The sequence below is a fragment of the Cyanistes caeruleus genome, chromosome 24, assembly GCF_971803275.1.
Source record: "Cyanistes caeruleus chromosome 24, bCyaCae1.hap1.1, whole genome shotgun sequence".
NCBI lineage: Eukaryota > Metazoa > Chordata > Aves > Passeriformes > Paridae > Cyanistes > Cyanistes caeruleus.
The window spans coordinates 3,017,333-3,030,045 of record NC_141724.1 but is presented as its reverse complement, the minus strand read 5'-3'; the positions used below and the strand labels follow the sequence as shown (position 1 = coordinate 3,030,045).

The following is a 12,713-nucleotide window of genomic DNA, read 5'->3' as shown; positions in this document are numbered from 1 at the left end:
CCAGCTGGCAGCCCCTCCCTGTGGTGTCCTGCCACCCCCACAGAAGGGACAGGGTGTCCTGCTCGCTGCTGGGCACAGACAGCCCAGGGTGGCTCTGTCCCCTGGGCACAGCAGTGGCTCCTTACCGACCATGGCCAGCGTGCGGATGCAGGACTCCACCGAGCTCTTGTGCTGCTGCTGCAGCCACGGGCACTCCAGCAGCCTCATGGTGGACTGGAGAAGCTGCACCACGATGGTCTGATGGGTCTGGAGGAGACAGGAGTGTCAGCACACACCTCCAAACCATGTTTTGAGAGCCTGGCTGAGCTGCTGTCCCCCCCACCACCCTGCCCACCCCTTGTCACCTGCAGCGAGGTGCTGTTCTCTGAAAAGGGCGAGCTGAAGAAGGCATTGATGGTGTCCAGCACCACTGTCAGCACGTACTTCTCCAGCGTGGCATCCGGCAGGCGCTTCTCCCGCTTCTTGCACATCTGTGAGGACAGGGAGGACGCTGATGGTACCAGGGCCAGCTTGTGTCTGCCCATTCACTGCTGGGACCACACTGAGCTGAGGGATGTGGCTGGTGAAACAGCTCCTGTGGTCACGCCAGAGAGCCCTGACCACTCTGCAACCCCAGGTGTGGCAGGTAGGTGAGGTCCCACATGTGTATCCGTGCCCTGCAGGAGGCTCCAAGGGAGCCTTGGTGACACCACCCTGTCCCAAGCCACCACTGCTGTGTCCCTCCCATCCAACCCTCCCCACACACCTGGGCCATGTCCAGGGTGAAGTTCTCAAAGAGGGTCCAGATGTGGTTGCTGGTGTAGATCTCCTTCATCTCCACCTCCGTGTCCACATAGCAGTGGTTGACAAAGTTCACGTAGGCCATCTTCACCTGCCGGGGAGGGGAAAGGGGCAGGGACACCATCAGGGGACAATCGGTGCAGAGCCCCAGTGTCCTCCTGGCTGCCACCCTGTACCTCTGTGATGCAGTCCTCGTGTGTCACCACCCGCACCACATCCTCCAGGGGCAGCAGGGACGTGCACTTGATCTCGGTGTAGACGTTCTTGCCCTCGGCACAGGCAGCCAGTAGGTCCACCAGGGAGATGTGGTACATCAGGGGGCTGTTCTCCTCCACCCCGTCCCTGGCTGCCGTCATCATCTCCAGCAGGGTGGCCAGTGAAGCCTTGTCGTTGTAGAAAACCACCACGTCATCCCCGGCATTGGTGAGCTGCAGGGAAGGGTCAGTGGTCAGTGGTCATCACTCTGAAAAAGGAAGGTCAGAAACCTCCAAGGCCAGTGGTGTCCCTTCTGCAGTGGCTAGGAAGGGGGACAGGGAGTTGTGTTTACAGGGAGAACCAGGCATTTACAGTGCAATCAAAAATTGTGTGAAACTGTGTGGCACTCAAACTGGCTCTTGGACCTTGCACTGAGCCCCTGGAGATGGCTGATGGCCACTCAAGATGGTCACCAGCACCTGGGGCTGGCTGGTTCCAGGGAGGATCCAGCATGGCTGGAAGGCTCTTCTCAAGGAAGAAGCCATTGGCTCAGGTTCCAAGAGCCTTGTCCTGCTTCCGCCCACTGCTGCCCCACAGGAGAGTTCCTCACCTCAGTCATGATCATGTCCTGGCACTTCTTGACGTACTTGCCCTCGGCCTTGATGATGGTGTGCAGGAAGTCGAGGTACTGGACGTGGCGGCCGTGGGTGGCCACGCAATGGATGAAGTGCTGAGGCACCGTCTCGTTGATCTCTGAGCACAGCTGGTAGTTGTTGAGAAAGATGTGCTGCATTGTCTCTGCCTCCAGCAGCTGGGGACAAGGGACAGAGTGGGGTCAGGGGGCTGCAGGAGCTGTCCCCAACTTCTGCCCTGCCTGGGGTCTCCTCCTGGCTTTTCCATCCTGTTCTCAGCCCCTGGAGTGGTGCTGAATTCCTTCCCTGTGCTGCTGTCCCTCCATGTCCTCTCCTTACCCCAGGGGTCAGGAACAGGTTGAGGTGTTTGTGCAGCAGGGCCTGGTTCTCCTGATTGCCAGCACAAAACTTCTGCAGGAACTGGTGGGTGAACTTGAGGATCTCCATCATCTTGGCATCCCCCTAAGGAGGGGACAGAGGAGAAGCATGTGGAGCTGAGAGCAATGGGAGTGGCAGGAGGCCACTCAGAGGGGTCCCTGTGTGCCCCCTTTGCCCTGGGCACTCAGGACCAGGTTTCTGTCTACCCACCTTCTCATAGGGGATCTGCAGCAGGTCCAGCATCACTTTGTGGGCATCCATGTTCTTCAGCAGGCGCTGCTGCTTCTTGCGCACCTGCTCCCCCACCCCGCACATCTTGTTCAGCCTCTCCAAGATCTGGGAACAGAGGGACCATGGTGGGCAGGGGCTGAGCCTGGAGCCACTCAGGGTGGTCACCAGCACTGGGGCTGGTTTGCATTCTAGATGTTCCCTCCATAATCCCAGGTGTTCCCTGCTTTGCTTACAAATCTTGGCCCCCACTCAGGGATCCTCCCTGTGGTGCCACACAGAGCCCTCGTAGCTATCACCCACCCAGTCCCCTCCAGTCCCCAGTGCAAGGATGTGACAGCTCCTCCCTGTGCTGAGCTGCCAGGAAAGAGCCAGGCTTGGACTTGTTTCTACTCAAGCACAGGAGAACGTGGAAATCCCCCCAGGATTTCACCCCTTTCCCTCCTGCCGGTGCACCAGGGTTTGGTCTCACTCACCCCTTTCACTATCTGGTAGTTCTCACTGCTCTTCTCTCCTGGAGCAATGACCTCCTCATCAGCACCATGCTGCAGGGGACACAACAGCACTGGGGTCACTCTGTGCCCCTCCAGCCACACCCCACAGGATGCTGCCCATCGAGCCCATTGAGAGGCATCAGATGTTGGATTAAGGTGAGCTGCCCCCCTGCCTCCCTCTCCTTTCCCACCCTGGATCCCAGCGTTTTACTCAGGGCTCTCACCTCCTTCTTCTCCTTCTTGTTCCCCTCCCCTGTGCTGTCCCCTTTGGTGCTGCCCTTCTTGTCCACCCAGAGCTCCGATTTCTCCACCATTGTGCGGAGTTTGTCCAGCTCTGACTTGATCACCTTGTAGTTCTCCACATCCTGGGCTGAGATCAGGAGCTGGACCTGCAGCAACATTCCCAGGGGTTTCCAGCTCGGGGCACAAATCCCATTCCCAGATCTCCCTCCCAAGGAAAGGGCCAGGATCCAAGCCACGTCCCCCCCTCCACAGCCAGGCGTGGGGTGCCCCAGGTCCCCTCAGCGTCACCTGTTTGAAGGTGTGCAGGACCTCCTGCCTCTGGCTGAAGTGCTTGAAGAGGAGCTGCAGGGAGCCGGAGATGAGCGGGGGGTAGTCGTGCATGGTCAGGTGGATCAGCACCCGCAGGAACATCCTCCCTCCCTCGTCATCCACCTCCAACATGCTGCTCGACTTCCTGGAGCAGGATGGAAGTGCTGGGCCTTAACACGGAGCTCAGGGGCTGGTGGGGACAGCTTTAGAGCCTTTAGAGCCACCTCCTCCTCCTCATCACCTGCAGCTCCCGGCCTGGGTGGGATGGATGGAAGGGAAGGGCCCTATGGCCAGGGGAGCTATGGGGGGCAGGGACTCACCCCACACCGAACATGGCCTCAGCGTGTTCCCCAATCCGGTCCAGGTTCATGGCTGCGGCTGCAGAGAGAGGAAGGGAGTGACAGAGGTGGACAATGTGTCTTGGCAGGAACACACAGGAACCAACCCAGCTCCCTGATCCTATTCCCAGCAAAACAGAAACTCCAGCCCTCTCTGCCCCCTGCCAGCAGCAGCTGCTGGAGATGTCAGTTCTGCTGGAGATGTCCCCTCTGCCACCTGTGTCCTCCCAGCCCCAGGGATTTGCTGAGCTGGGGGTGTACCAGGAGCAAAGTGGGAGAGTTACTTGTGGAGTCAAAGGCTGGAGCTGTCCCATCGGCTGCGCTGTCCTGCATGGGGTAAACCTCCACAAACTCCTTCTTGAAGACCGAGAGCAGGTAGGAGATCCTGTAGTCCAGCCGCACATTCAGGATGAACTGGAAACAGCAGGGAAGGAGAAACCAGAAGTGAATGAGTGCTCCCTTCACGCCAACCGTGCCCCTGCTTGAGAAAATCACATTACACACCCTCATCCCACAGGTCCCACCACTCCATTGGCTCCAACCTGCAAGATCTCCAGAATCTTCAGCTTGGTCTCCATCACCACAATGTTCTCGTTCTCAATGCTCCTCCCTCTGTCCACTTGTTCTGGGGCAGAGCCAGTGCTGAGGCTGGGAGTGCTGAAGATGGACTGTTTCCTGCTCAGCACCATGGTGGACATCATCTGCCCTACGCCCTGGATCGACCTCCGCACGTTCTTCCCTGCAGAGGCAGCCACAGTTAGTGTGGGTGGAGAGGGAGGTGGCAGAGGCCCAAGGAAGGACCCCCTTGAACTGGAAAATGCTCTAGCCTTAATCAGAGGATGAGCAGAAGGCACTGAATATTTCTTTTGGCATGGACAAGGGCTCACCACCCCATGTCCTACTGCCACCCCAACCACATCAGCAAGCCAGTGTCTGGTTTTTCTGCCACCAAAAATTGGAAAGCACTGGGCAAACCATGGAAAACACTGGACAGACTATGGAAAACACTTTCCTGGCCATGAACAAGGGCTCACCTGTCACCTCATCATTGTAGACTGCCTGCATCATCAGCTGAGGGTTCTGGACGCAGTCGATGATGCCCAGCAGGGTCCGTGTCAGGCGCAGCAGCTCGCTGAAGCTGTAGAAGCCGAAGTAGATGAGGTTGTGGGCAAGGCTGACGACCTGGGGAAGGACAAAGCAGTTCCAGACCTCACCCTGCTCAGGGCTGAGCAGGAGAATCCAGCGTAGGGACAGGGACATTGCAGGGGCAACGGCAGCCAGACCGTGCCACACCCTGCATGGTGACACTGGCAGCGCCCGCACCTCGAAGGTGAGCTTGTTCTTCTCCTCGTTGGCGAAGGGCACAGCCTCGCTCACCACGTTGTTGAGATAGTCCTCCACAAACTCCATTGTGCTGGCAAACTTGTTCTTCTTGTCATCACGTGAGGCGTTGAGGTTGGAGTCGTAGCTGCAGGGGGACATATTGGGGTGAGCTCACCCCACAGTGGGTGGACAGCTCACACCCTGCTGGTAGGAGCGCTGTCCAGGCTGCTCCTGAGCCACCATGACCAGCAGTGATGCTGTGACAGAGGGAGCCCACTTCCTCCTGAGGGCCCAGACCTACCCAGGTCACTCCACAAATGCTCCCCTGCCACGGCATCTGCCACCCCCTGCCCTGCCCCTCAAAGCCACCCCAAGCCCCGGCGTGTCTCACTCTTTGATGGTGATGGCTGTGGGGATCTCCGTCCAGAGCCGCGCAAACTTCACGGGCATCACCAGCTCCTGGGGGTCCCTGTCCACGTGCACGTGCAGCATGAGGTGGCAGAAGGAGGCACGCAGGTCGAAGGGCAGCATCTCATCTGCCATGCACAGGAAGATCAGGTCCACCCCCAGCTGCTGGGAGATCTCCTTGATGGCCAGGTACTGGCGGTCCAGGCACATGCGGGCAAAGAGCTTCAGCTGGTACCTACCCAGGGGTGAGGGGGAGAGGGAAGTGAGGCCGTGCAACCCTCACAGCCTCACCTGGAGAGGAGGTACCACAGGAGTGTCACCTGTAGTAGCTGAGGACATTCTCGTCATGGGCATTGCCAGCCCGGGCCTCCTGTGCCAGCTGCCGGATGCTTTTCTCGTGGTGGTCGTTGTTCTTGTCGGTCCAGGTGAGCCAGACCTCCTCCTCCGAGTACTCGATGCTCAGGTACTCGTGGGTCTGGGACATCTCCTTCACTGGCCTCAGCCTGGGACAGGAAAAGGGAAATCTGGAGATGCTCCCATGGATGGAGGGGCTGCACCTCAAGGGGTGATGGAGCTTCAGTGGGACCAGGCCCACCCTGTAGTGGGTTTCTTGTAGGGTGGGAAGAAGGTGTTTTTAAGGGTTTTATTTAACTTCTCATTATTCTGCTATGATTTAGTTAAGAATAAACTTAATTCATATCCCTATCTAGAGCCTGTTTTGCCTGTGATTGTATTTGACAAGCGATTTCTCCTGGTTCTTATCCTAGCCCATGAACCCTTCAATAAATTTTCTCTCCTCTGTCCAGCTGCAAAGTGAGCACCTTTGGAGGGTGCCTGACATCCAACCCACGACAAACCCCTGATGTTGAACACCTCTCCCTCAGCCACTCACTCAGTTTTGATGAGGATGTCGCTGTTCTTCGAGTCCAGCACGCACTTGCAGATCAGCTCCTGGGTGACGGGGATGGCGATGTGGTTGGACACACAGAGATCTGAGAGATAATCCAGAAACCTGCCGGGAAGAGGCAGCTCTGCCGTGAGAGAGGGGCTCCCCATGGCTCCCCTTCCCCTTGTGGCCCGCAGAGCCCCCGCACGCACCGTGGCTCGCGGTTCTTGCGCACCAGGCTGACGAAGGTCTCCACCTCGGTCTTGGTGATGTGCTTCTCCAGCAGCTTGCGGTTGTTGTGCAGCAGGGCCGTGATGGTGTCCTCAGCCAGGATGTCGTAGCCGATCTGGGACTGCATCATTCCGAACTGCTTGGCAATGTGCTCCTGCAGTGGGCACAGAGGGGCTGTGAGCGATGTCCCCCTGCCCCATGAGGCTCCTCAGGGATGGGGAGTCACCCCCCAGGCACCTGGTTCTTGCGGTAATCCTCCTGGGAATGCCGGAGCACGCGGTAGCACAGGCGGAACATGTATTGGTAGGGAGCGTTCTTCTGGTCCGACAGCTCTTCCAGCCTCACCAGGGGCCCTTCCCCGCCCTTGTCCTTGAAAGGGGCCTTCAGGATCCCAAAGATCTGCCCAAAAGCAGAGATCAGGGCTGTGTCCTGCTCCACACTGGCCCCCTGTGCATGGCTGGACACCATGGCATGAGCAGGGCACAGCCAGACCTTCCTCCATGGGGTTTTCCATCCCTCTGGCCCCTGGAGTGGCCGTGAGCAGGACGGGACATCTCCACAGGACATGTCCCAGCCTTGCTGGGGTGCAGGGCCCCAGGGCCACCCACCTGCTTCAGGATGTTCTGCTCCCGCATCAGCTTCTGCCGCTCCCGGTTGGGCTTGGTCACCACGATGTCCAGCACATTCTGGCCATTGTTGGGGACATCACTGACAAAAAACACCAAGTCCTCCAGCAGCTGGATCACGAACCTGCAAAGGGACACACGGTGAGTGGGCTGGGGGCTGCTCACCTGCCCAGACTCAGGTCCCTGCAGTGATGCTGGTGGGTTTTGGGGACCAAAGAGCCTCAGAAACCCACCAGGGGAGCTGCTGGCCAATCCTGCACTCCCTGATGGAGGTCAGTGGCTGGCTCTGCAGCCCCTGTGGTTCCTGTACGTGCCAGAGTGAATGTCTGGGGGGCTTTGCTTGTGGCTTACACCAGGGATTCTGCATTTAACGCCTCTGCCGCCGTGGTCAGCCCCGTGGGACCCGCATGGGCCAGGCTGGCAGGGCGGAAGCCGCTTGCTCTGTCCCGCAGGGATCTGTGTTTGCTCAGGAAGCACCAAGAACCCACCCACCTAAAAATAATACAGTGACTAAGGCGGCTGCCCCTATCGTGGGGCCATCTCCCAGCCCCTTGGATATTTTTCTAGGATATTTTTCTGGGATATTTTTCTAGGAGGGGCTCTGTTGTTATCTGGTTTCCTCGCCAGGCTCCTGGGAGAAGCAGGCGTGGATTGGGGTTGTGGGCAGGGAAGCAAGGGCAGCGCTGGCATCAGCAGCAGGCAGAGGCCTGGTCCTGCTGGGGAACCCTTGGAGGAGCCCAGCATGGCCCCATCTCCCAGGGGCCTCTTACCTGCGGTCATTCTGGCTGAGGAAACCCTCATTCATCTTCTCCACCACGTTGGCCAGCATGGAGCTGGCATCATTGGCAAAGTCCAGGTCCCGGATCTCAGACACGGGCACGGAGACGATGGCAAAAGCTTCTTTGTCCTCTTTGGTGGGGCACGTGCCCAGCTGGGAAGCAGCAGAGAAGCAGCATCACACAGACAGGGTCATGCCAGGCATGTCCCTACCATCTGCCACCACCTCTGCTGACACCAGTGACCCAGTTTGTCCCCATCAGAGGGGCTGGGGTGGGATCTGGCTGACTGGAGTGACCTCTGGGTGACTGGGTGGGCTCCAGGCTGGTGTCCACCCACCCCTTTGGATCATCCAGGGTGTTTCAGTCCCTGGGTGCTGGGAGGGAAGGAGCATCCTGAGAGCTCTCGGGGAGCGGGGAACAAGCCCAGGGAGAGAGGAGGGAGCGGGGCCGTACCATGAGGCGGATGGGCCTCTCCTCATCGATGTCGATGGGCACATTGGTGCTCTGGATCCAGGTGTTGGTGCAGAGGTGGCGCAGCCTCACGTAGGAGTTCCTGCCAACAGCACAACGTCCTGGTGAGTGACCCTGAGAGTGATCCCCAGGGGGACACACCAGCACTGCTCTTCCCCCAGCACTCAGCCTCCCCTCCTCATCTCGATGCCCCCGCCGTACCGTGGCACGAAGGAATCTGTCTTCTGCAGCGTGGTGGGGTCCAGCTCAAAGAGGGAGGCAATGTCGTTGCCATGGGGCACGGCCACCAGCCGGTACTTGATCTTCTCCCCGGTGTTCCTGCGGCTGGCACGGCTGCTGCCCCCCTGTGTGGTGGGGAGGGGGTCTCTGAGCCAGGCTCGGGGGTCCCCTGTGCCCACGGCAATCGGGGGACACAGCAGAAGCTTTTCTGGGGCTGAGCCTCGCATGAGCGGAGCACAAGCAGCATGGATGGACCTGAGCTACGAGGCCCCCTCAATCCAAACCTCACCAACAGCACAGAAAAACCCCCCTGAACATCCAGCTCTCTCATCTACCAAGCGTTTTCCCATGGCCTGGCGAGCCAACATGCACTGGAACCCCTCTGAGAGGTTTTGGCAGGGTCCTCTCGCAGGTGGGACACAGGGACACGGCTCTAAGTGTGGGGTAGGGGATACTGTGCTGGCACAGCGGCACAAACTCGGCTCTAGTCCCCTCAGAGGGCTCTGTTTTGGGGCATTTTTCTGCTTTCAGGCCCTGGCTGAGAGCTGGCGTGGTTGGGGCAGCGGCAGCAGCGGTTCTGCTCACCGTGGGCGCTGCTTTGGGCTCAGCCACGTCTCCTTTATAACTTGGGTTTTCCTGAAAAGTTAAAGAAGGAGATGAAAAGCAGCTGTCAGTCCTCCCGCTTGGCCCCTCCAAACCCCTGGGGATGGTGTGTGGTCCCTATTCCTGCCTTCCCTGAACACAGCACAGAGAGGAAACCTGCCCGGGTGGGGCTGCAGGATGTGACCTGTGCCCAGAGCACGGTGTCCCAGCCCTGGGAGTAGGATGGGGGAGCCCAGGGGAGCAGACCTGGGCTCTGTCTGTGGCACCAAGAACTCCCTGGAGGCTCCAGGCTGAGCTCCCAGTGAGCAGCACCAGCCCAGGATGGGCTCAGTCCAAGATCTTCTTTCCTCTTCAGGTGTCAACCGAGCGTCTTTGGGTTCAAAGCACCCATTTCAGAGCCCCAGTGTTTGCTGTTTTCCATCCCACAGCAATGGAAGGGGGCTGCCCTTGGGTGTCTTCTCCATCTGGGGAGCATCCCCAGGATGTCCCTGCTGCCCTAGCAGCAGAGCACAGCCCTCGGTCCTGGCAATGCCAAACACACGCCAGTATCCAAGTGCAGCAACTCCTTCGTGCCTCTCTCAGGAGGCCTTGAGCTGGCCTTAAATGGCAGCAGAAAAACCTGGCAGATGGTGCTTCCAGACCCAGATTTTGCCCCCACCCTCTGCCAGGCGAGGGCAGCAGGATGAGTCACATCCCACTTCCAACGCACTAGGCTGTGCCAGTCAGTCCCTTGGCACGGGCTAAGCACAGAAATGCCCCAGCCACCCCCTCCTGTCTCCCTGGGCCAGAAAAGGAGCCAAACCCAGCTGTCTGAGCAAGTGAACCCCTTCACTGGGGGTTTCAGGGGGAAAGTCTGGTCCTAAACCAGGTAGTGATGACAGTGGTCAGGTGTCAACATCTCCTGCGAGCAAGAAGGAGCTGCAGGGGCTCCCAGAACAAACTGGAGGGGACCAGAGGCAATGCTGGGCATCACTCCCTGCCCAACATGAGCACTGCCTTTGGGAGGGGTGCCACAGCCCCAGGGCACGTTCCTGCACCCCTCTGCCACCCCCTTACCTCCGCTGCTAGGTAGTTGCCCGTGGCGAGGTGCTTGAAGCGGTACAAGCCATTCCAGTGGCCGGCTCCCCCTCGGCATGGGTCGTGGTGAACCACCTGGGAGAGGCAGGGAGGAGCTCAGCCACAGCACAGGAGGGACTGGAACCTCTCCAAACACCCCCTCCATACCCTCCCCGCTCACCTCCACCTCCCACAGGGCGTTGGAGCTGGTGGCCGAGGTGGCCGACTGGCGCAGGGTGGTGCGGAGGAAGACGTGCAGCTTGCCTTTGTACTCGTCACAGGTGAGAAACTTCTCCTGCTCGGCATGGAACAGCCTCACCACGTCCCCCTGCAGCGGGACACAGGGGTGAGGGTCAGGATCAAAGAATCCTGGAGTCTTTTAGGTTGGAAACGACCTCTAAGGTCATTAAGCCAAATCTTTCACCACCATGCCAGCTAAACCATACCCTGAAATGTCTGTCTACTAATTTTTGAGCACTTCCAGGGATGGTGACTGTCCTGGGGAGTCTGTTCCCATATTTAACCACTCAGTTAGTGGGGAAATTTCTCCTGCAATGTGTCTTCTCTTGTGACCCCTCATGCTGCAAAGGGGATAGGGTTCCTCCTGGACACAGCTCCCAGCTGCACAGCAGGACTGTGGGACCCTGGGGACTACAGGGCACTGTCACCTCTTCCCATCCAACCTCTCTGAACTCTGCTAAAACCTGGCCCAGGCAGCACAAATGCTCTTCTGAGCCCAGGGGACAGGGCACAGGCACCCTGCACTGCCATCACTCCTGTTATCCATGCAGTGACCCCTCCGCTTCCACCCCCAGGGGATAAAAGGATGTGAATCCATCACATTCCACCCCTGGAGCAGGCAGAGGCTCTGCTCCCCGACTTGTTTAAGGCATTAACAGCTGGGGAAGGAGCATGTGGGAAGCTGGGATAAGTACAGCGCCTGGGGATGAAGGGCTGTAAGATCCTAACAATCCACATCCACCCAGCTGCTTCCTGGAGGACCTCGGCCGAACAATAGCTCAGCAGGGAAAGTTCCTTTCCCAGGCAACAGCCACCCTGCCGCAGGGCTGAGCAGCTGGAATTGTCCCCGCACAAGAAGCCACCGTTGGCACTGCGTGGGCCTGGCATTGTCCCCAAAAGTCAATTTAACACCCTGAGGTCAGTAATTTCTGCCCTCGGCTCCCTGCTGCCAGCAGATCCTAAAATATCGCACTTTGCCTCACTGCACAGTTCTCCAGGTGAGGAATTCTCCCAGGAATTACAGCCCTCAAGGCAGGATCTCTTTTCTGCCCTTGTCACAGAGCCAGATGGCTGCTCACACCTCCTGTCCCCCCAAACCTCCTTCCTTACCCCCTTCAGCACTTCCTCCATGTGGTCGCAGAACTGCATGAACAGGTTGATTTTCCAGCTGGTGTTACAGTTGACCGAGTTCACCTGCGGAGCAAGAGAGCGCGGTCATGACCCCAGGACAAAGGAAGAAAAGGAAGAAGAAGGAAAAAAAGCCAGGCCCTCCTGTACCTCCTTGCAGCCAGCGTTATCAGCCAGCTCGTAGTTGCTGGCGTGCAGTGGCTGCCCGGCGTTCACAGGGTTCAGGATGACTTTGTCTCCCACGACTACCTGGGGAGCAGAATGGGAAAAGGGCAGCGAGGATGAGACCGGGTTCCCAGTGTGGAGCCAAGCCCAGGCGTGGAGCTCTCTGCACACCCCTTCAGGGACTGCTGGGCCCCGTGCTCACGTTATCCCCGTTGCTCCTGAGCTTCCAGAAGGGCTGGATGAAGAGCCAGGAGCCCTCGTTGCCGGTGGCATCCAGGGTCACCCGCATGGCGTTCTTCTCCAGCAGCGCCGGCAGCCGCTTGTTCACCGTCAGGTACTTGTTGCTCTTCATGTGCAGCAGCTGGAGGAGCCGAGTGTGGGAGAGCTGAGAAGCGCAGCCCCCAAGGCTCCCCAGACACCGCCAGCCCCTTCCCAGATGTGCTGGATCCCTGCTGGATCCCTGCTGGATCCATGCTGGATCCCTGCTGGGTCTGTGCTGGATCCCTGCTGCCCCCCGTACCTGGATGACGCTCCCGTACTTCACCACGTCCCCGTGCACCTTCTTGTTCTCCGTCTCGTTCTGCTTCTGCTCCATCTGGGCTGCGTGCTGCTCCAAAAGGAGAAGAGCTGAGCGTGGAGCAGCACCCTCCTCCCTCCCCAGGAGCAAATCCCAGCAGGGTCACTCACAGCCTTGGCTTTGGGAAGGATGGGATGGGCTGGGTGTGGGATCAGCATCCCTCTGTGCCCCAGAGCCATAGCATGGAACATCCAGGAGCTCAGCCCAGGGCCAAGGTGTGGCCTTGACCAGCCCTAGGAAGTCCATGAAGGCTTCAAATTGAGGATTTTAAAAATTAGGACAGAAATAAAATGACACCAAAATTCCCCCAGGACAGCAGGTTTTGGGGTAGCAGCCAGTGAGGGTGCTGGGCTCAGGCTGGGGATGGGGGTAAAACACCCCAAAAAGGGGCTGTGGGCACCAGG

At 58.8% G+C, this 12,713-nt stretch overlaps 1 protein-coding gene across 1 annotated transcript in view; it reads right to left on the bottom strand.

Annotated features, from left to right (window-relative positions):
• The window catches only part of ITPR3 (inositol 1,4,5-trisphosphate receptor type 3), a 36,368-nt gene that overhangs the window by 12,587 nt on the left and 11,068 nt on the right, over nucleotides 1–12,713 (bottom strand). Inside the window, exons 4-34 of the mRNA XM_086861748.1 lie at nucleotides 12,253–12,339; nucleotides 11,935–12,093; nucleotides 11,718–11,816; nucleotides 11,550–11,633; nucleotides 10,381–10,527; nucleotides 10,200–10,295; nucleotides 9,126–9,176; nucleotides 8,523–8,665; nucleotides 8,304–8,403; nucleotides 7,842–8,002; nucleotides 7,054–7,195; nucleotides 6,683–6,844; nucleotides 6,427–6,599; nucleotides 6,221–6,340; nucleotides 5,649–5,831; nucleotides 5,312–5,563; nucleotides 4,921–5,065; nucleotides 4,632–4,779; nucleotides 4,140–4,336; nucleotides 3,882–4,011; nucleotides 3,580–3,637; nucleotides 3,239–3,404; nucleotides 2,932–3,096; nucleotides 2,690–2,758; nucleotides 2,196–2,321; nucleotides 1,947–2,069; nucleotides 1,586–1,786; nucleotides 957–1,208; nucleotides 746–871; nucleotides 345–470; nucleotides 126–246 (exon numbers count right to left, since the gene is read on the bottom strand). Of these exons, the coding sequence (XP_086717874.1) occupies nucleotides 126–246; nucleotides 345–470; nucleotides 746–871; nucleotides 957–1,208; nucleotides 1,586–1,786; nucleotides 1,947–2,069; nucleotides 2,196–2,321; nucleotides 2,690–2,758; nucleotides 2,932–3,096; nucleotides 3,239–3,404; nucleotides 3,580–3,637; nucleotides 3,882–4,011; nucleotides 4,140–4,336; nucleotides 4,632–4,779; nucleotides 4,921–5,065; nucleotides 5,312–5,563; nucleotides 5,649–5,831; nucleotides 6,221–6,340; nucleotides 6,427–6,599; nucleotides 6,683–6,844; nucleotides 7,054–7,195; nucleotides 7,842–8,002; nucleotides 8,304–8,403; nucleotides 8,523–8,665; nucleotides 9,126–9,176; nucleotides 10,200–10,295; nucleotides 10,381–10,527; nucleotides 11,550–11,633; nucleotides 11,718–11,816; nucleotides 11,935–12,093; nucleotides 12,253–12,339 (4,312 nt within the window). The remainder of the gene's footprint in view (nucleotides 1–125; nucleotides 247–344; nucleotides 471–745; nucleotides 872–956; nucleotides 1,209–1,585; nucleotides 1,787–1,946; nucleotides 2,070–2,195; nucleotides 2,322–2,689; nucleotides 2,759–2,931; nucleotides 3,097–3,238; nucleotides 3,405–3,579; nucleotides 3,638–3,881; nucleotides 4,012–4,139; nucleotides 4,337–4,631; nucleotides 4,780–4,920; nucleotides 5,066–5,311; nucleotides 5,564–5,648; nucleotides 5,832–6,220; nucleotides 6,341–6,426; nucleotides 6,600–6,682; nucleotides 6,845–7,053; nucleotides 7,196–7,841; nucleotides 8,003–8,303; nucleotides 8,404–8,522; nucleotides 8,666–9,125; nucleotides 9,177–10,199; nucleotides 10,296–10,380; nucleotides 10,528–11,549; nucleotides 11,634–11,717; nucleotides 11,817–11,934; nucleotides 12,094–12,252; nucleotides 12,340–12,713) is intronic.